Source organism: Oncorhynchus clarkii, chromosome 21, assembly GCF_045791955.1.
Source record: "Oncorhynchus clarkii lewisi isolate Uvic-CL-2024 chromosome 21, UVic_Ocla_1.0, whole genome shotgun sequence".
NCBI classification, from domain to species: Eukaryota; Metazoa; Chordata; class Actinopteri; order Salmoniformes; family Salmonidae; genus Oncorhynchus; species Oncorhynchus clarkii.
In genome coordinates, this window is record NC_092167.1 from 43,876,585 (window position 1) to 43,897,989 (window position 21,405).

Here is a 21,405-nt window from a genome sequence, read left to right on the forward strand (position 1 = left end):
AGATTTCATCAAAAGTGCATTCCAGTGGCACGGAAATACAATGACATTTCAAAGGAGGCAAATAATTAGTAGGAAAACCATTTGTTGTCATTTTGATGTCACCAGATTGACATTAGATGCAGTATAATAACTAGCTAAGATTGAAGGGAGGCCACCGGATTTTAGCTGGCTAATTTTGAGAAAGAAGAGAAACCTGCACGCTGCTCTTGATAGTGTCACTGCTCTTCATGAAGCTTTACGTATCGGCCTTCGTCAGAGCTTTCGTGACTGTTTATCATTTGCACCCTTGTGTGGACATAGCTCCACCCACGTCCGGTCAATGCATCCAATGGGGTTGGAGTCGAGGGACAATAAACAAGTGTTACCAAATATAACAATGTGCATTTATATAACTATTCTAATAGTGTTTACATAAAACAACAACATTTCTATAACTAGTCTAATAGTATTTACATAAAACAACAACATTTCTATAACTATTCTAATAGTGTTTACATAAAACAACAACATTTCTATAACTAGTCTAATAGTATTTACATAAAACAACAACATTTCTATAACTATTCTAATAGTATTTACATAAAACAACAACATTTCTATAACTATTCTAATAGTGTTTACATAAAACAACAACATTTCTATAACTATTCTAATAGTGTTTACATAAAACGTATTAAACACGTCTGTAAAACAACAACCAATCAAGTAAGCTTTCATAAATCATTGGGTACAGTGCAAGAAATGTTAATGTTAGCATTGATAGCTATTTTTGACAAACTTTGCTAGCTAATGACAACATTGCCATCTGTCTAAAGTAAATATTTGACGACATGATAATGCTGGCAAAGTTGTTTCCTGCTAAATATTTGACTACTTTAGCAATGTCATCGTATTTCCAGGCAATATAGTGTGATGTAGACGAAACAGTGGTTTGCCTCCGTCCAGGATGAATGGGCTCATCACCGCTTTCAGGCACCACTATGGCGCCACCGGTAGAGGGCAGCTTGAACGTTCATAACGATGACGTGGCGGAGGTGCAACCTATGGATTGAACGAATGGAAAACCTCTACCACTCAAATATTGTTTTAACGGGGCCGAGTCTTTCTCTATTCCATTGACGATGTGATCTTGCAAACGAAATAAAGAAACTAAGTGAAAACTCACACTGCCTCTGATGCAGAGTAAAACAAAGCCTTAAGATCTCAGCTGAATGTGTCTTTGAGACAGTGAATGAGACCTCTCTTAAACTAACTGAATGAGGACTGACTGTGGAGAGCTGGCAGAGGCCAAGCTTCCCGTGTAACTAAGTAAGTGAGTGTGTGTGTGTGTGTGTGTGTGTGTGTGTGTGTGTGTGTGTGTGTGTGGGTGTGTGTTCAGACTGAATGAGTGTGTGTGTCTGTTTCCGGGAGGTGAATGAGAATGTGAGTGAGTGTGTTCCTGTTTCACCATTCCAGTTTACTCCCAGTACAATATCCCCGGTCCATTCTAGACTTCCGTTCCATTCCAGCCCAAACCGACACTTCGGGGGGCTGTCCAACAAAAGCATGGGCCTCCTCTGCCCCCTCTATCACAGGATTAGCGCCCCAGACCCCTCCCTCCCTTTCCTCTTGCCCACATTGACACCTCATTGTGAGATTGGAGAAAGAAGGGAAGAGGTGTAGAGGTCTGGAAGCTTCCTATCGCTGCTCTATTCAACACTCAATTGTTGTTTTCTCCACCCAGCATTGAGACTGGCGTATCAGCTATTGCTGCATGTGAGAGCACACCTGCCTAAAAACACAGACTTGTCTCCCACTCCCATTTCCAGGAACGATAATACAATTAGAATGAGAACTGGTACAAGGCTGAAGTTTCACTAACATGGGCAGGTCGTATAAAAACATTTTGGAGTAACATTTAGATCAGTATCTGTGAACATGGCTCATTTGCCATGCTTGTTCTGAAAGGGGAGAGTCCTGGGTTTTTCACACAAGCCACTGGAATGAGGCGTGTGTGTGTGTAAGCTTCTGGTATGAGTATGTCTGGCTAATCTGTAGATGACAGGTTGGAGTTTCTCTCAGACACATTGGACTATTAACCGTCCTTCAACTGCTAGGGGCTGCTGGACCATGGCCACAGTGGTAACCAACTGCTAGGGGCTGCTGGACCATGGCCACAGTGGTAACCAACTGCTAGGGGCAGCTGGATCGTGGCCACTGAGTGGTAAACCAACAGCTAGGGGCTGCTGGACCATAGCCACAGTGGTAACCAACTGCTAGGGGCAGCTGGACCATAGCCACAGTGGTAACCAACAGCTAGGGGCAGCTGGACCGTGGCCACAGTGGTAACCAACAGCTAGGGGCAGCTGGACCGTGGCCACTGAGTGGTAAACAGACAGCTAGGGGCTGCTGGACTATGGTCACTGAGTGGTAAACCAACAGCTAGGGGCTGCTGGACCATGGCCACAGTGGTAACCAACAGCTAGCGGCAGCTGGACCGTGGCCACAGTGGTAACCAACAGCTAGGGGCAGCTGGACTGTGGCCACTGAGTGGTAAACCAACTGCTAGGGGCAGCTGGACCATGGCCACTGAGTGGTAAACCAACTGCTAGGGGCAGCTGGACCGTGGCCACTGAGTGGTAAACCAACTGCTAGGGGCAGCTGGACCGTGGCCACTGAGTGGTAAACTAACAGCTAGGGGCAGCTGCACCGTGGCCACAGTGGTAAACCAACTGCTAGGGGCAGCTGGACCGTGGCCACTGAGTGGTAAACCAACTGCTAGGGGCAGCTGGACCGTGGCCACTGAGTGGTAAACCAACTGCTAGGGGCAGCTGGACCGTGGCCACTGAGTGGTAAACCAACTGCTAGGGGCAGCTGGACCGTGGCCACTGAGTGGTAAACCAACTGCTAGGGGCAGCTGGACCGTGGCCACTGAGTGGTAAACCAACTGCTAGGGGCAGCTGGACCGTGGCCACTGAGTGGTAAACCAACTGCTAGGGGCAGCTGGACCGTGGCCACTGAGTGGTAAACTAACAGCTAGGGGCAGCTGGACCGTGGCCACTGAGTGGTAAACTAACAGCTAGGGGCAGCTGGACCGTGGCCACTGAGTGGTAAACTAACAGCTAGGGGCAGCTGGACCGTGGCCACAGTGGTAACCAACTGCTAGGGGCAGCTGCACCGTGGCCACAGTGGTAAACCAACTGCTAGGGGCAGCTGCACCGTGGCCACTGAGTGGTAAACCAACAGCTAGGGGCTGCTGGACCATGGCCACAGTGGTAACCAACAGCTAGCGGCAGCTGGACCGTGGCAACAGTGGTAACCAACAGCTAGGGGCAGCTGGACCGTGGCCACTGAGTGGTAAACCAACTGCTAGGGGCAGCTGGACCGTGGCCACTGAGTGGTAAACCAACTGCTAGGGGCAGCTGGACCGTGGCCGCTGAGTGGTAAACCAACTGCTAGGGGCAGCTGGACCGTGGCCACTGAGTGGTAAACTAACTGCTAGGGGCAGCTGGACCGTGGCCACTGAGTGGTAAACCAACTGCTAGGGGCAGCTGGACCATGGCCATAGTGGTAACCAACTGCTAGGGGCAGCTGGACCGTGGCCACTGAGTGGTAAACCAACTGCTAGGGGCAGCTGGACCGTGGCCATAGTGGTAACCAACTGCTAGGGGCAGCTGCACCGTGGCCACTGAGTGGTAAACCAACAGCTAGGGGCTGCTAGACCATGGCCACAGTGGTAACCAACAGCTAGCGGCAGCTAGACCGTGGCCACAGTGGTAACCAACAGCTAGGGGCAGCTGGACTGTGGCCACTGAGTGGTAAACCAACTGCTAGGGGCAGCTGGACCGTGGCCACTGAGTGGTAAACCAACTGCTAGGGGCAGCTGGACCGTGGCCACTGAGTGGTAAACCAACTGCTAGGGGCAGCTGGACGGTGGCCACTGAGGGGTAAACCAACTGCTAGGGGCAGCTGGACCGTGGCCACTGTGTGGTAAACTAACAGCTAGGGGCAGCTGGACCGTGGCCACTGAGTGGTAAACTAACAGCTAGGGGCAGCTGCACCGTGGCCACAGTGGTAAACCAACTGCTAGGGGCAGCTGGACCGTGGCCACTGAGTGGTAAACCAACTGCTATGGGCAGCTGGACCGTGGCCACTGAGTGGTAAACCAACTGCTAGGGGCAGCTGGACCGTGGCCACTGAGTGGTAAACCAACTGCTAGGGGCAGCTGGACCGTGGCCACTGAGTGGTAAACTAACAGCTAGGGGCAGCTGGACCGTGGCCACAGTGGTAACCAACAGCTAGGGGCAGCTGCACCGTGGCCACAGTGGTAAACCAACTGCTAGGGGCAGCTGGACCGTGGCCACTGAGTGGTAAACCAACTGCTATGAGCAGCTGGACCGTGGCCACTGAGTGGTAAACCAACTGCTAGGGGCAGCTGGACCATGGCCATAGTGGTAACCAACTGCTAGGGGCAGCTGCACCGTGGCCACTGAGTGGTAAACCAACTGCTAGGGGCAGCTGGACCGTGGCCACTGAGTGGTAACCAACTGCTAGGGGCAGCTGGACCGTGGCCACTGAGTGGTAAACCAACTGCTAGGGGCAGCTGGACCGTGGCCACTGAGTGGTAAACCAACTGCTAGGGGCAGCTGGACCGTGGCCACTGAGTGGTAAACCAACTGCTAGGGGCAGCTGGACCGTGGCCACTGAGTGGTAAACCAACTGCTAGGGGCAGCTGGACCGTGGCCACTGAGTGGTAAACTAACAGCTAGGGGCAGCTGGACCGTGGCCACTGAGTGGTAAACTAACAGCTAGGGGCAGCTGGACCGTGGCCACTGAGTGGTAAACTAACAGCTAGGGGCAGCTGGACCGTGGCCACAGTGGTAACCAACTGCTAGGGGCAGCTGCACCGTGGCCACAGTGGTAAACCAACTGCTAGGGGCAGCTGCACCGTGGCCACTGAGTGGTAAACCAACAGCTAGGGGCTGCTGGACCATGGCCACAGTGGTAACCAACAGCTAGCGGCAGCTGGACCGTGGCAACAGTGGTAACCAACAGCTAGGGGCAGCTGGACCGTGGCCACTGAGTGGTAAACCAACTGCTAGGGGCAGCTGGACCGTGGCCACTGAGTGGTAAACCAACTGCTAGGGGCAGCTGGACCGTGGCCACTGAGTGGTAAACCAACTGCTAGGGGCAGCTGGACCGTGGCCACTGAGTGGTAAACTAACTGCTAGGGGCAGCTGGACCGTGGCCACTGAGTGGTAAACCAACTGCTAGGGGCAGCTGGACCATGGCCATAGTGGTAACCAACTGCTAGGGGCAGCTGGACCGTGGCCACTGAGTGGTAAACCAACTGCTAGGGGCAGCTGGACCGTGGCCATAGTGGTAACCAACTGCTAGGGGCAGCTGCACCGTGGCCACTGAGTGGTAAACCAACAGCTAGGGGCTGCTAGACCATGGCCACAGTGGTAACCAACAGCTAGCGGCAGCTAGACCGTGGCCACAGTGGTAACCAACAGCTAGGGGCAGCTGGACTGTGGCCACTGAGTGGTAAACCAACTGCTAGGGGCAGCTGGACCGTGGCCACTGAGTGGTAAACCAACTGCTAGGGGCAGCTGGACCGTGGCCACTGAGTGGTAAACCAACTGCTAGGGGCAGCTGGACGGTGGCCACTGAGGGGTAAACCAACTGCTAGGGGCAGCTGGACCGTGGCCACTGTGTGGTAAACTAACAGCTAGGGGCAGCTGGACCGTGGCCACTGAGTGGTAAACTAACAGCTAGGGGCAGCTGCACCGTGGCCACAGTGGTAAACCAACTGCTAGGGGCAGCTGGACCGTGGCCACTGAGTGGTAAACCAACTGCTATGGGCAGCTGGACCGTGGCCACTGAGTGGTAAACCAACTGCTAGGGGCAGCTGGACCGTGGCCACTGAGTGGTAAACCAACTGCTAGGGGCAGCTGGACCGTGGCCACTGAGTGGTAAACTAACAGCTAGGGGCAGCTGGACCGTGGCCACAGTGGTAACCAACAGCTAGGGGCAGCTGCACCGTGGCCACAGTGGTAAACCAACTGCTAGGGGCAGCTGGACCGTGGCCACTGAGTGGTAAACCAACTGCTATGAGCAGCTGGACCGTGGCCACTGAGTGGTAAACCAACTGCTAGGGGCAGCTGGACCATGGCCATAGTGGTAACCAACTGCTAGGGGCAGCTGCACCGTGGCCACTGAGTGGTAAACCAACTGCTAGGGGCAGCTGGACCGTGGCCACTGAGTGGTAACCAACTGCTAGGGGCAGCTAGACCGTGGCCACTGAGTGGTAAACCAACTGCTAGGGGCAGCTGGACCGTGGCCACTGAGTGGTAAACCAACTGCTAGGGGCAGCTGGACCGTGGCCACTGAGTGGTAAACCAACTGCTAGGGGCAGCTGGACCGTGGCCACTGAGTGGTAAACCAACTGCTAGGGGCAGCTGGACGGTGGCCACTGAGTGGTAAACCAACTGCTAGGGGCAGCTGGACCGTGGCCACTGTGTGGTAAACCAACTGCTAGGGGCAGCTGCACCGTGGCCACTGAGTGGTAAACCAACTGCTAGGGGCAGCTGCACAGTGGCCACTGAGTGGTAAACCAACTGCTAGGGGCAGCTGCACCGTGGCCACTGAGTGGTAAACCAACTGCTAGGGGCAGCTGCACAGTGGCCACTGAGTGGTAAACCAACTGCTAGGGGCAGCTGGGTGGTAAGAGAGTGAGAGAGAGACAGGCCAAAGTCAAGGCTCAGAGAGAGAGAGACAGGCCAAAGTCAAGGCTCAGAGAGAGACAGGCCAAAGTCATGGCTCAGAGAGAGAGAGACAGGCCAAAGTCAAGGCTCAGAGAGCTAGACAGGCCAAAGTCAAGGCTCGGAGAGCTAGACAGGCCAAAGTCATGGCTCAGAGAGATAGACAGGCCAAAGTCAAGGCTCAGAGAGCTAGACAGGCCAAAGTCAAGGCTCAGAGAGAGACAGGCCAAAGTCATGGCTCAGAGAGAGAGAGACAGGCCAAAGTCAAGGCTCAGAGAGCTAGACAGGCCATAGTCATGGCTCAGAGAGCTAGACAGGCCAAAGTCATGGCTCAGAGGGCTAGACAGGCCAAAGTCATGGCTCAGAGAGGAGCAGCAGAGAGGATGATGGGTATCTACTGTGCTGTACCCCTCTGGTACTGTGTTGTTCCTTTCATCTCCGGGGACGTCTGGGACCAATTTGACCTTACCTTGACCTCTGCCCGTGCCTGTGTGTGCGTGCCTGTGTGTGTGTGTGACTGTGTGTGTGTGTGCCTGTGTGTGTGTGTGTGCGTGTGCGTGCCTGTGTGTGCGTGCCTGTGTGTGCGTGTGTGTTTGTCCTGCATGGATTTAAGAGGAGCAGATGAATGCTGTCTGTGTGGACACTGTTTTAGTAAGGTCAGTGTGTTGGAAGGTGTACAGCTGACATGAACAACTCAATGATTGGAACCATGTGTCTATGTGCTCGGCTCTTCTGGCATCAACCCTCCTCCAGAACACTACACTTGCTTGATGTATGTAGAGACAATAGCCATAGGCCCTCAACCTAAAGAAAAACCCAAAGCATCTTGGGAAATGTAGTCTTTTTCTCCTAGAGACCCCTCCGCGGCCTCTACACCCTCAGTTCGTGAGGCTTCCCTCTGGCCGGCTCTTCAGAATGCCCATGGCCGAGAAGAACGTCTTCCAACATTCATTAGTTCCTTGTGCTGTTGGACTACTTAATGCAATGTATCAGGATACATACTTACTGTATCTATCCAACACAGTTGGGACAGCGGTCAGTTGAGAGTGAATGTATCAATGTCCTCTATAAACAATAAAGTTTTATTCTATTCTAGACAAACTGGGAGTCGGCCTGCGTCTGTAGCCTCAGTGCATCCAAACTGCCACAACGGCAACACATTGACACAACACTGACTACTCCTCCTACACAGACAGACAGCGAATTACACTGGACTCTGGAATGTGGAGCTCAGCCCAGTCTAGACAGACAGAGTGGACAACGGACTGGTCTCTGGTATGTGGAGCTCAGCCCAGTCTAGATAGAGTCAAGTCTCCAAACCAAGGTCTTTCCTCCCTCACTGCAGCTCCCTAATAACACACTGTCTTCTCCCTGGAAGGGATGGAATCGGTGGGTTCAAAGGCAGCAACTGCAGAGACCTGTTGATCTAAACGATACATGGATGGGAATTTACAATAGAATTGTTTGCTTTAAGGGTATCTGTATTTTGCAGCAAATGCGAAGATCTGTAGCAGTGATTATTGATTGATCCTAAATGGAGTACCAGACGGGCCTATCCCATTGATTTCATTCCTCCAGGCACACTCAGTCAAGCGCAGCTCAAGTTTAAAAAAAATATTTCTATACATCTAAGTGGTAGATGAGTGGGAGACAACAATAAATGTCTCAACCAATAGGATGGGAGGACGCGGATGGTTTTGAGATCTGTGGAAGTTGAACAGACGGAAACGATCAGTGTTAGTTAGAGCGTACACATCCATCTGGACCGACACCGCTTTGGGGTTTATGGATGCTGTTTGTTTATGGTCAATCGGAGGCTGGAATGCATTTGGACCACAATGCACTCTGTTAGTCGGCTCGTGTGATTCGTCAAGACAGATTATTGGTGTGATACGAACAGGCTGTTGGTTGTTGAGGTAGTGAAAACAATTGAAAAGTAGGTGTGTGTGTGTGTGTGTGTGTGTCCAAAGTACTTGATCAGACCTTGAGTACCTCTAATCTCTTACATAATTTCATAACAGAGTGATGGGGTCACGACCTCCCGTCTCCATCTCAAGTAACTCACATTGAGTTTCAAAACGCAGAGCTAAAACAATAATATCTTGACAGTTATTAATGTTGCCGTTGTTGCTACCTTTTTAAGGATGAAATGAGCTCATTCTGATAATGCTGAGAGGTTAGGGCCTTCCAACATCGACAGTCCCACAACACCAACGCAAACCTAACCTCCGGCTTTTGTATTTCGAGGTCGAGACGTGAGGTGCCATATTTTGCAATTGTCAAGATCGGACTCTTTCGTTCTCCCTTCTCTTCATGTCTCTGTCTTTTACAGTCTTGAAGTCTAGAAGTGTTCCACTCGCTCAGCTTTCTTTTATTCCCTTGTCCTCCCTTGGTGCAGTGGGGAGTTTTCGTGCGGGTTAGGAGGGGTGGGGGGAGCGGTTGTGGAGTTTAGTGGGGCTGTGGTCTTGCCAGAAAATGAGTTCACCACAAAGCAGTGTTTCCCAGAGGAAATGTGATAAGGTTCTGGGGAGGAGCCACGTCTTTGAGTTAGTTATAGATGAGAGAGAAAGGGAGTATAGAGATGGAGAAAGGGAGGGAAGATGGGGGGGGGGGGGGGGGGTGAGGAGAGAGAGGGGGGGGGGGTAGATGGGGTGGGAGAGAAGGGGGGATGAGGAGAGAGAGGGAGGGTAGATGGGGAGGGAGAAGGGAAGTGTAGATGGGGGTGATGGGGGAGAGAGGGAGAGGTAGATGGGGAGGAGAGAGACGGAGGGTAGATGGGGGGAGAGAGGGAGGGTAGATGGGGAGGGAGAAGGGGGATAGGGGGGGTGATGGGGGAGAGAGGGGAGGAGGAGAGAGACGGAGGGTAGATGGGGTGGGAGAGAGGGGGTAGATGGAGAGGGAGGGTAGATGGGGAGGGAGAGAGGGAGGGTCGATGGCGGAGGGAGAAAGGGAGGGTAGATGGGGAGAGGGGGAGGGAGAAGGGGGAGAGGGGGGAGGGTAGATGGGGAAGAGAAAGAGAGGGTAGATGAGGGAGTAAGTACATAGATGGAGAAAGAGAGAGAGGGGGAGGATAAATGGATAGAGGGAGAATGAGTGCAGATGGAGAGAGAGAGGGAGGATAAATGAGTGTAGATGGAGAGAGAGAGAGAGAGGGGGAAGATAAATGAGTATAGATGGAGAGAGAGAGATGGGGAAGATAAATGAGTGTAGATGGAGAGAGAGAGAGAGAGGGGGAAGATAAATGAGTATAGATGGAGAGAGTATTGAAGAAAGCAGGAAGGGTTTGAAGAGTCTATTGACGCGCCCGTCACAATCTGTTTTTTGAATGGGCTGCGTCTCAATCCCCCACATCCGCCGAAGTCAGGCTTCCTATGTCAGGCTTCCTATGTCAGGCGTCCTATGTCAGAGAGAGAGGGGGAAGATAAATGAGTATAGATGGAGAGAGTATTGAAGAAAGCAGGAAGGGTTTGAAGAGTCTATTGACGCGCCCGTCACAATCTGTTTTTTGAATGGGCTGCGTCTCTATCCCCCACATCCGCCGAAGTCAGGCTTCCTATGTCAGGCTTCCTATGTCAGGCTTCCTATGTCAGGCTTCCTTGGAAGATGGCCGAGCTACAGTGGTATAAATCGGCCTTCATCCAAACGGTTTGCCTTACAAAGTAATATGACCAGTCTATGGAAAGATGAGACTCTCACGAATAGGATTTTCTCTACGACCCCCGAAAAGCCCCACGGGACCCGTCTGAAGTCACTACCAGCCGATGTGCCAACTTCTGTCTGTAGCGTCCAAACCGTTTGGGCTACAAACTAATATGAACCCCACAAGTGTCACAGGACTCGTCCGAAGGTAACCCGGTACCCATTTAAAAAATGAATGCAAGTACACTACATGACCAAAAGTATGTGGACAACTGCTTGTTGAACATCTCATTCCAAAATCATGGGCATTAATATGGAGTTGGTCCCCCCTTTGCTGCTATAACAGCCTCCACTCCTCTGGGAAGGCTTTCCACTAGATGTTTGAACATTGCTGCGGGGACTTGCTTCCATTTGCTTCGGGCACTGATGTTGTGCGATTAGGCCATGGCTCGCAGTCGGCATTCCAATTCATCCCAAAGGTGTTCGATGGGGTTGAGGTCAGGGTTCCGTGATGTCAAGTCAAGTTCTTCCACACCGATCTCAACAAACCATTTCTGTATGGACCTCGCTTTGGGCACTGGGGCATTGTCATGCTGAAACAGGAAAAGGCCTTCTGCAAACTGTTCCCACAAAGTTGGAAGCACAGAATCATCTAGAATGTAATTGTATGCTGTAGCGTTAGGATTTCCTTTCACTCGAACCATGAAAAACAGCCCCAGACCATTATTCCTCCTCCACCAAACTTTACAGTTGGCACTATGCATTCTGGCAGGTAGCATTCTCCTGGCATCCGCCAAACCCATATTCATCCATTGGGACTGCCAGATGGTGAAGCGTGATTCATTGCTCCAGAGAACGTTTCCACTGCTCCAGAGTCCAACACTTGGCATTGCCTATAGTGATCTTAGGCTTGTGTGCGGCTGCTCGGCCATGGAAACCCATTTCATGAAGACGAACAGTTCATGTGCTGACGTTGCTTCCAGAGGCAGTTTGGAACTCGGTAGTGAGTGTGGCAACCGAGGACAGACTATTGTTACGTTTCCACTTCACAATAACAACACTTACAGTTGACCAACTGACTTGATGGAAAGGTGGCATCCTATGATGGTGCCACGTTGAAAGTCACTGAGCTCTTCAGTACGGGCCATTCTACTGCCGACATTTGTCTATGGAGATTGCATGGCGGTGTGCTCGATTGTATACGCCTGTCAACAACAGGTGTGACTGAAATAGCCGAATCCACTAATTTGAAGGTGTGTCCACATACTTTTGTATATATAGTGTATGTCGGTAATTTTCTGCCAACAAAAATAAGGGGTTAAATACAATATATCTCCTAGGTATAGGACATACACTTAAAATCCTTATTCCTTTTCAACTTGTTTTTGGACTGTCTGTTTTATGAATGTGTTATTCATTGCGTTTCTATGGGCTACAGTAGTAAATTCATTCTTTTATCAAATCATTTTTTTTCTGATATTTTTTTCTTACCTGGTCATACCTGGTTATGGTCATCTTAAAACAATTCCATGTGTTAGCTTAGTAGAACGCCCCTCTTTTAGAGGTTAAAGACATGGGCTAATGGGACGTTATGCAGATAGACCGAGGAAGCATTTTGGTGATTCATCTGTGTTTATCATTAACGGTTAGTGTTTGTCAGTTTGCGGTTTGGCTGGGCCTCGTCAGAGTGGCTGAGAGTTGGGGCTGCAGACTGTTAATGGTCCTCTTTCGCCCTGGTCATCGAGCTAAATAGACTGTGGCTACTAGAACGCAGGCCCAATACATAGCATCATTCAGTTACGGCAGTATGTTAGTGTGTATATCAGAACTCAGCCTTTAAGTTTGTTCAGTTACCATTTCCCTTTTGGCCAGTAAGTGTAGTTTAGAGTCATCGTATTGATTTTGCATTGAGCTTTTCCCCAATCTAGATGGATGCATACGGTGTTACTGCTAGTAGTAATCTGGTCCAGTCCTGCAGGACGTGTGTCAAGGTTAGCCTTGACCCTTTGGGAGTATTGCTCCACGTCCCAAATCCACTGTGCATCGTTCAGTATAAATGCTTTGATCACGACACAGTGACACATAATTTCTGACCGTAAAACAACACACAGAAATTGTTTTATCGCTCCTCCCTTTTATGAATTAGGCACATATTTCCATGTTGCCATGGCAACGTGGTCCTTCACTGCCTTTGTGGTGTAGCCGCGAGCAACGTAGCACTGGCGTTTCACAACTGTGGTAGATTCTCCCCTAACAATGGCAGCCGCAAAATACAATTAGAGCGGACTTTTCCACGAGAAGAAACGGGGGGGTGGAAGTCTTTATCGGAGGTAATAGACGGAATCGCTTGTTGTTGGCGCGAGAGGTCGTTGTCATGGTTACAGCAGGTTGTCAAGTGGACCTTTTTATAGGATGGTCTTCCAGGCGACATGATGCCGATAATGGGGCCTGAGTTTTTACCTGAGCATGTGACCTGGCTAGGGAAACCCTGGTCACCTGACCAGGTAGCACTCATGGCCTTAGATGTAGAGCCCAGTGAAGAGTAGAATTTGTAAACAGACTAAACACACAGAGAGAAACTCAGTGTTAACAACACCCCAAAGAGAGACTGAGTGTGTTAACAACACCCTAAAGAGAGACTGAGTGTGTTAACAACACCCTAAAGAGAGACTGAGTGTGTTAACAACACCCCAAAGAGAGACTGAGTGTTAACACCACCCCAAAGAGAGACTGAGTGTTAACAACACCCCAAAGAGAACCTCAGAGTGTGTTAACAACACCCTAAATATAACCTCAGAGAGTGGTAACAACACCCCAAAGAGAGACTGAGAGTTTTAACACCACCCCAAAGAGAACCTCAGAGTGTGTTAACAACACCCCAAAGAGAACCTCAGAGTGTGTGAACACCACCCCAAAGAGAACCTCAGAGTGTGTGAACAACACCCTAAAGAGAACCTCAGAGAGTGTTAACAACACCCCAAAGAGAGACTGAGAGTGTTAACAACACCCCAAAGAGAGACTGAGTGTGTTAACAACACCCCAAAGAGAGACTGAGTGTTAACAACACCCCAAAGAGAACCTGAGTGTTAACAACACCCCAAAGAGAACCTGAGTGTTAACAACACCCCAAAGAGAGACTGAGTGTTAACAACACCCCAAAGAGAGACTGAGTGTTAACAACACCCCAAAGAGAACCTGAGTGTTAACAACACCCCAAAGAGAGACTGAGTGTTAACAACACCCCAAAGAGAGACTGAGTGTGTTAAGAACACCCCAAAGAGAGACTGAGTGTGTTAACAACACCCCAAAGAGAGACTGAGTGTGTTAACAACACCCTAAAGAGAGACTGAGTGTTAACAACACCCCAAAGAGAACCTGAGTGTTAACAACACCCCAAAGAGAGACTGAGTGTTAACAACACCCCAAAGAGAGACTGAGTGTGTTAACAACACCCCAAAGAGAGACTGAGAGTGTTAACAACACCCCAAAGAGAGACTGAGAATGTTAACAACACCCCAAAGAGAGACTGAGTGTGTTAACAACACCCCAAAGAGAGACTGAGTGTGTTAACAACACCCTAAAGAGAGACTGAGTGTGTTAACAACACCCTAAAGAGAGACTGAGTGTGTTAACAACACCCTAAAGAGAGACTGAGTGTTAACAACACCCCAAAGAGAGACTGAGTGTTAACAACACCCCAAAGAGAGACTGAGTGTTAACAACACCCCAAAGAGAGACTGAGTGTTAACAACACCCCAAAGAGAACCTGAGTGTTAACAACACCCCAGAGAGAACCAGACTGTTAACAACACCACAAAGAGAGACTGAGTGTTAACAACACCCTAAAGAGAGACTGAGAGTGTTAACAACACCCCAAAGAGAACCTGAGTGTTAACAACACCCCAAAGAGAACCTCAGACTGTTAACAACACCCCAAAGAGAGACTGAGTGTTAACAACACCCTAAAGAGAGACTGAGAGTGTTAACAACACCCCAAAGAGAACCTGAGTGTTAACAACACCCTAAAGAAAACCGGAGTGTTAACAACACCCCAAAGAGAACCTCAGACTGTTAACAACACCCCAAAGAGAGACTGGGTGTTAACAACACCCTAAAGAGAACCTCAGAGAGTGTTAACAACACCCCAAATAGAACCTGAGTGTTAACAACACCCCAAAGAGAGACTGAGAGTTTTAGCACCACCCTAAAGAGAACCTCAGAGAGTGTTAGCACCACCCTAAAGAGAACCTCAGAGAGTGTTAACACCACCCTAAAGAGAACCTCAGAGAGTGTTAGCACCACTCTAAAGAGAACCTCAGAGAGTTTTAACACCACCCTAAAGAGAACCTCAGAGAGTGTTAACACCACCCTAAAGATAACCTCAGGGAGTGTTAACACCACCCTAAAGAGAACCTCCGAGAGTGTTAACACCACCCTAAAGAGAACCTCAGGGAGTGTTAACACCACCCTAAAGAGAACCTCAGAGAGTGTTAACACCACCCTAAAGAGAACCTCAGAGAGTGTTAGCACCACCCTAAAGAGAACCTCAGAGAGTGTTAACACCACCCTAAAGAGAACCTCAGAGAGTGTTAACACCACCCTAAAGAGAACCTCAGAGAGTGTTAACACCACCCTAAAGAGAACCTCAGAGAGTGTTAACACCACCCTAAAGAGAACCTCAGAGTGTTAACACCACCCTAAAGATAACCTCAGAGAGTGTTAACACCACCCTAAAGATAACCTCAGAGAGTGTTAACACCACCCTAAAGAGAACCTCAGAGAGTGTTAACACCACCCTAAAGATAACCTCAGAGAGTGTTAACACCACCCTAAAGATAACCTCAGAGAGTGTTAACACCACCCTAAAGAGAACCTCAGAGAGTGTTAACACCACCCTAAAGAGAACCCCAGAGAGTGTTAACACCACCCTAAAGAGAACCTCAGAGAGTGTTAACACCACCCTAAAGAGAACCTCAGAGAGTGTTAACACCACCCTAAAGAGAACCTCAGAGAGTGTTAACACCACCCTAAAGAGAACCTCAGAGAGTGTTAACACCACCCTAAAGAGAACCTCAGAGAGTGTTAACACCCCAAAGGCCCATAAGAAGCTATTTTCCAACCCAAGTTATCGCTCATCAGCAGAAAACTCTCTTTGTATTCTCTCTCTTTCTGGGTGAAAACCAGCTCTGGGAACACTCAAATCACTGCATTGAATGTCAACGGAGAAGATATTTATTTCCATGCGCTTGGAGAGATTATGAGATAAACATTTTATTGCCGCAATTATGTTATTTTAAGAGCTGAACGCAAAGACCCCGGTGCGTAGTAGCTCCGGCCAAGATGCATCACGTCAGTGAGGTAGTTGATCCTCACGCCCTAGCTAGCTAAGGGGAGTCGAGTAAACAAACACAAATAAGTGTTATTTGCCATCCTACTCCTTCTCTTTTACTTCTCTCTCTGTCTGTCTGTCTGTCAATTCAATTCAATTCAATTCAAGGGCTTTATTGGAATGGGAAACATGTGTTAACATTGCCATAGCAAGTGAGGTAGATAATATATAAAGTGAATATATAAAGTGAAATAAACAATAAAAATTAACAGTAAACATTACACATACAGAAGTTTCAAAACAATAAAGACATTACAAATGTCATATTATATATATACAGTGTTTTAACAATGTACAATCTCTCTCTCTCTCTCTCTCTCTCTCTCTCTCTCTCTCTCTCTCTCTCTCTCTCTCTCTCTGTGTGTGTGTGTGAGGTGGATGTGAACACACTACTGTACAAGCTAACCCAGTGCCTCTCTCTCTCCCTGTGTTTCATCCAGCCTCCAGACAACGGGCCTCCTCCTCTCCCCAGCTGCTCTCTCCCGGAGGGATACTATGAAGAGGCCGTCCCCCTCAGTCCTGGAAAAGCCCCAGAATACATCACTTCCAGTGAGTTTACACAATATAGGCACACATACATGTGACTAAGACACACACACACACACACACACACACACACACACACACACACACACACACACACACACACACACACACACACACACACACACAATGAAACCTCACACACATGAATAAGACACACACACACGTGAATAAGACACACACACAATGAAACCACACATCTTGACCCCCCCCCAAGTGAGGACTGAACACACATTTACTCAGGATACATATAACCACTCAATATCTAACACATTCTACCTGGTCTCTCTCTCTCGTCTATCACTCAGACTATGATTCTGACCAGATGAGCAGTTCGTATGAGTCGTATGATGAGGAGGAGGAGGATGGGAAGGGGAACAGAGGGAAGAAGATGCGACACCAGTGGCCTAGCGAGGAGGCCTCCATGGGTCTGGTCAAGGACGCACGCATCTGTGCCTTCCTGCTGCGCAAGAAACGCTTCGGCCAGTGGACCAAGCTGCTCTGTGTCATCAAGGACAACAAGCTGCTGGTACGGACACATGAACAGATACAGAGACACACACTATCAGCATCACATACAAGAACACACACACACACTCTCTCACCCTCTGTATCGTCTACCCCCTTCAACGTCATAATTCCTCACAGACCATGCTGGTGTGTTGTGGATGATTGTGCTCACAGATCATGCTGGTGTGTTGTGGATGATTGTGCTCACAGACCATGCTGGTGTGTTGTGGATGATTGTACTCACAGATCATGCTGGTGTGTTGTGGATGATTGTACTCACAGACCATGCTGGTGTGTTGTGGATGATTGTGCTCACAGACCATGCTGGTGTGTTGTGGATGATTGTGCTCACAGACCATGCTGGTGTGTTGTGGATGATTGTACTCACAGACCATGCTGGTGTGTTGTGGATGATTGTGCTCACAGACCATGCTGGTGTGTTGTGGATGATTGTGCTCACAGACCATGCTGGTGTGTTGTGGATGATTGTGCTCACAGACCATGCTGGTGTGTTGTGGATGATTGTGCTCACAGACCATGCTGGTGTGTTGTGGATGGTTGTGCTCACAGACCATGCTGGTGTGTTGTGGATGATTGTGCTCACAGACCATGCTGGTGTGTTGTGGATGATTGTGCTCACAGACCATGCTGGTGTGTTGTGGATGATTGTGCTCACAGACCATGCTGGTGTGTTGTGGATGATTGTGCTCACAGACCATGCTGGTGTGTTGTGGATGATTGTGCTCACAGACCATGCTGGTGTGTTGTGGATGATTGTGCTCACAGACCATGCTGGTGTGTTGTGGATGATTGTGCTCACAGATCATGCTGGTGTGTTGTGGATGATTGTGCTCACAGACCATGCTGGTGTGTTGTGGATGATTGTGCTCACAGACCATGCTGGTGTGTTGTGGATGATTGTGCTCACAGATCATGCTGGTGTGTTGTGGATGATTGTGCTCACAGACCATGCTGGTGTGTTGTGGATGATTGTGCTCACAGACCATGCTGGTGTGTTGTGGATGATTGTGCTCACAGACCATGCTGGTGTGTTGTGGATGATTGTGCTCACAGACCATGCTGGTGTGTTGTGGATGATTGTGCTCACAGATCATGCTGGTGTGTTGTGGATGATTTTGCTCACAGACCATGCTGGTGTGTTGTGGATGATTGTGCTCACAGACCATGCTGGTGTGTTGTGGATGATTGTGCTCACAGACCATGCTGGTGTGTTGTGGATGATTGTGCTCACAGACCATGCTGGTGTGTTGTGGATGATTGTGCTCACAGACCATGCTGGTGTGTTGTGGATGATTGTGCTCACAGACATGTGCTCGTAGAGTGTCAGTTGTCCTTTACCTGTCAAATACTGAAAATGAGCTAAGTAAAAAAAGTATCATAGACATGCGCACACACTGAATAATCACATGCACCCAGAGACGCTCATAGCCATGTGTATTTGAAAGACTTAATCCACCGGTTCTTTGACCTCTTCCTCTCTCCTCGCTCTTCCTCTCTCCTCCATCTCCTCTCTCCGCCCCTCCCCCCTCTCGCCTCCTCTCTCCTTCCTCTCTCCTCTCTTCCCTTTCTCCTCCCTCCCTTCTATCTCTCTCCTCCCTCTCTCCTCCATCTCCTCTCTCCCCCCCTCCTCCCTCTCGCTTCCTCTCGCTTCCTCTCTCCTCCCTCTCTCCTCTCTTCTTCCTCTCTCCTCTCTTCCATCTATCCTCTCTCTTCCTCTTTTCCTTCTCGCTTCCTCTCTCCATCCTTTCACCTCTCTCTCCTCCATCTCTCCCTCTCTTCCTCTCTCCTTCCTCTCTCCTCCCTCACTCCTTCCCTCTCCTTCTCTCTCCTCCTCTCTCCTCCCTCCCTCTTCCTCTCTCCTCCCTCTCTTCTCTCTCTTCCTCTCTCCTCCCTCCCTCTTCCTCTCTCCATCCTCTCTCTTCCTCTCTCCTCCCTCCCTCTTCCTCTCTCCTTCCTCTCTCCTTCCTCCCTCTTCCTCTCTCCTTCCTCTCTCCTCCCGTCTCTTCCTCTCTCCTCCCTTTCTCTTCCTCTCTCCTCCCTCTCTCCTCCCTTTCTCTTCCTCTCTCCGTCCTCTATCCTCTCTCTCCTCTCTTCCTCTCTCTTTCTGTCTCCTCCCTCTCTCCTCCCTTTCTCTTCCTCTCTCCTTCCTCTATACTCTCTTTCCTCGCTTCCTCTCTCTTCCTGTCTCCTCCCTCTCTCCTCCCTCTCTCCTCCTCTAGTGCTACAAGTCATCTAAAGACCAGACACCCCAGATGGAGCTGCTGTTATCAGGCTGTAGCATCACACATGTCCCCAAGGACGGCAAGAAGAAGAAACACGAGCTGAAGATAGTCCACCAGGGGGCAGATGCCCTGGTCCTGGCCGTGCAGAGCAAAGAGCAGGCTGAGGAGTGGCTCAAGGTAACACAATAACCTGACACACAGATTATGATGTTACAGCAGTACACTGTGGTAGTCCGAGTGGATCAGGGTAGCACAATAACCTGACACACAGATTATAATGTTACAGCAGTACACTGTGGTAGTCCGAGTGGATCAGGGTAGCACAATAACATGACACACAGATTGATGTTACAGCAGTACACTGTGGTAGTCCGAGTGGATCAGGGTAGCACAATAACATGACACACAGATTGATGTTACAGCAGTACACTGTGGTAGTCCGAGTGGATCAGGGTAGCACAATAACATGACACACAGATTGATGTTACAGCAGTACACTGTGGTAGTCCGAGTGGATCAGGGTAGCACAATAACATGACACACAGATTGATGTTACAGCAGTACACTGTGGTAGTCCGAGTGGATCAGGGTAGCACAATAACCCGAGACACCAATTACGATGGTTTTCTATCAGACAATGGTCCCAATGTTACTGTGACACTGTTGTAGACGGAGTGACACACTAATAGGTGCATTTCAGGATCCCTCATTGTTGACAAGACAATGACAAGTTGGCTAAATAAGCAGGAACAGACTGGTACTGTGAAGAGGGATCATCCAGTCCAGGGTACTCTTGGGGGGTGAAAACAGGATGGAGTAAATTTACTGTAAATGCTGAAGGAAGATGATGTATATTTTTGAGAGAATAAAAAAAGCGATTAATCTCGTGGTACGCTTGTCCAAAGGTACAGTAGGTCACTGGTTGTTTTTCTTGGGGAGCGACTCCTTTGGTCCTGTATGAAAATAAATTCTCTGTTTCTGCCCTAGCGGGCGGAGTCTTCTTCGTGATATTGCGTTAGGGGCCAGAGGGTTATTTTGAACAGGTGTTTCTGATGTCAGGATGTTTGGTTAGTATCTGTGAAACAGTCTCTCTCAGATCTCCCTCTCACGTCTGTTTCTCTCCTGGAGACCTCAAAGTAAAGCATCCTGCTGACTCCTTTTCCACTCTGCCCCATATGTCATTCCCATACCATCGTCTTTGAGTTATTCTACTTTAATCACAGTATGGAAGAGGCCATGGGGGGGTAGAAATACACACAGACACACAGACAGACACACAGACAGACGCACACGCACTACCATTGTTTATCCTTGTGCAGCTATTTTAAGAGCCCTTCTCTTTCCTCATTTCCCTTTTCACCGCTCCTGCCAGCGAACTTCCCCAGCCTCTAGTTTACCGAACGGGCCCTTTGTAACTGAGCTTGGACCCGGGCTTTTTCATACAGCACCGGTCAGAGAGGCCCCGTTAAAAACCGAGCGGTCTGCTATTTCGTCCTGTGCAGACTGCTGATGGAAACAATAGCCAGTCATATTTGCTTTCCCAACCCTATTACGTGTAAATAAATGGTGGGTCCCTGTAGGAGCTTTTTTTTTCAGAAATAAGGGAATTAAAAGGAAACAGTCTATTTTTTGTTCTGATTTGATTACTCCTTCCACATGGTAATTAGCTTTGTTTATTGCTTAACAGCACACTAGGGTAGCGCCGAGGTACCTGCTAGCAGCCGCATTGGACTGCACAAATATACAAACCGAGCCAGTCAAGGAAGAAAAGAAAAACCCACAACATCCGTAATTATCGCTCGAGACGGGACACTGACGCGTATTGGGTCAGGTGTCTGAAAACATGCCCGATAAAAACACATTGAACCAATAAATGTGAACACGGAATAAACCAATACCCTTCAACCTCACTCCAAACAAACTCTCTGCTTCAGGTGATTAACATCTAACCCAATGATGCTTGCAATCAGCACGCCCAATTATGTGGCCCGGCTGGCCACGGTTCAACGTACCCCGAAACGGGGGCCTGGACTAGAGGAATTGGATTGAAGGCACATGTGTTCCCCTTGCGTTATTAACTGTACGGTGAGGGAGGAGATATTATTTTGGCCAGCTCAGCATACAATTACGCCTGGGGGTGTTTGCGCGCCTCACAGAGCCAAACAGATTAGTGTGGAGTATGTGTTTGGATATTAGGGCTGGACGTGGCCTAGGAGCGCTGGGGAAAAGCTCACTCGGTTTCTCTATTGCTTTCTTTGTCTTTATTTCTCTCTCTTCCTTTATCGCGCACTCCTTAACTCTCTGTCTCTCTTTATCTCTCTTTCTCTCCTACTCTGTT

General features: G+C 49.3%; 1 protein-coding gene across 3 annotated transcripts in view; it reads left to right on the forward strand.

Annotated features, from left to right (window-relative positions):
* LOC139379085 (actin filament-associated protein 1-like) overlaps positions 1-21,405 on the forward strand; it is a 149,306-nt gene that overhangs the window by 99,186 nt on the left and 28,715 nt on the right. For all 3 annotated transcript variants that reach the window (XM_071121882.1, XM_071121880.1, XM_071121881.1), the window contains exons 4-6: positions 16,212-16,320; positions 16,623-16,843; positions 19,065-19,244. In XM_071121882.1, coding sequence (XP_070977983.1) covers positions 16,212-16,320; positions 16,623-16,843; positions 19,065-19,244 — 510 coding nt within the window. The remainder of the gene's footprint in view (positions 1-16,211; positions 16,321-16,622; positions 16,844-19,064; positions 19,245-21,405) is intronic.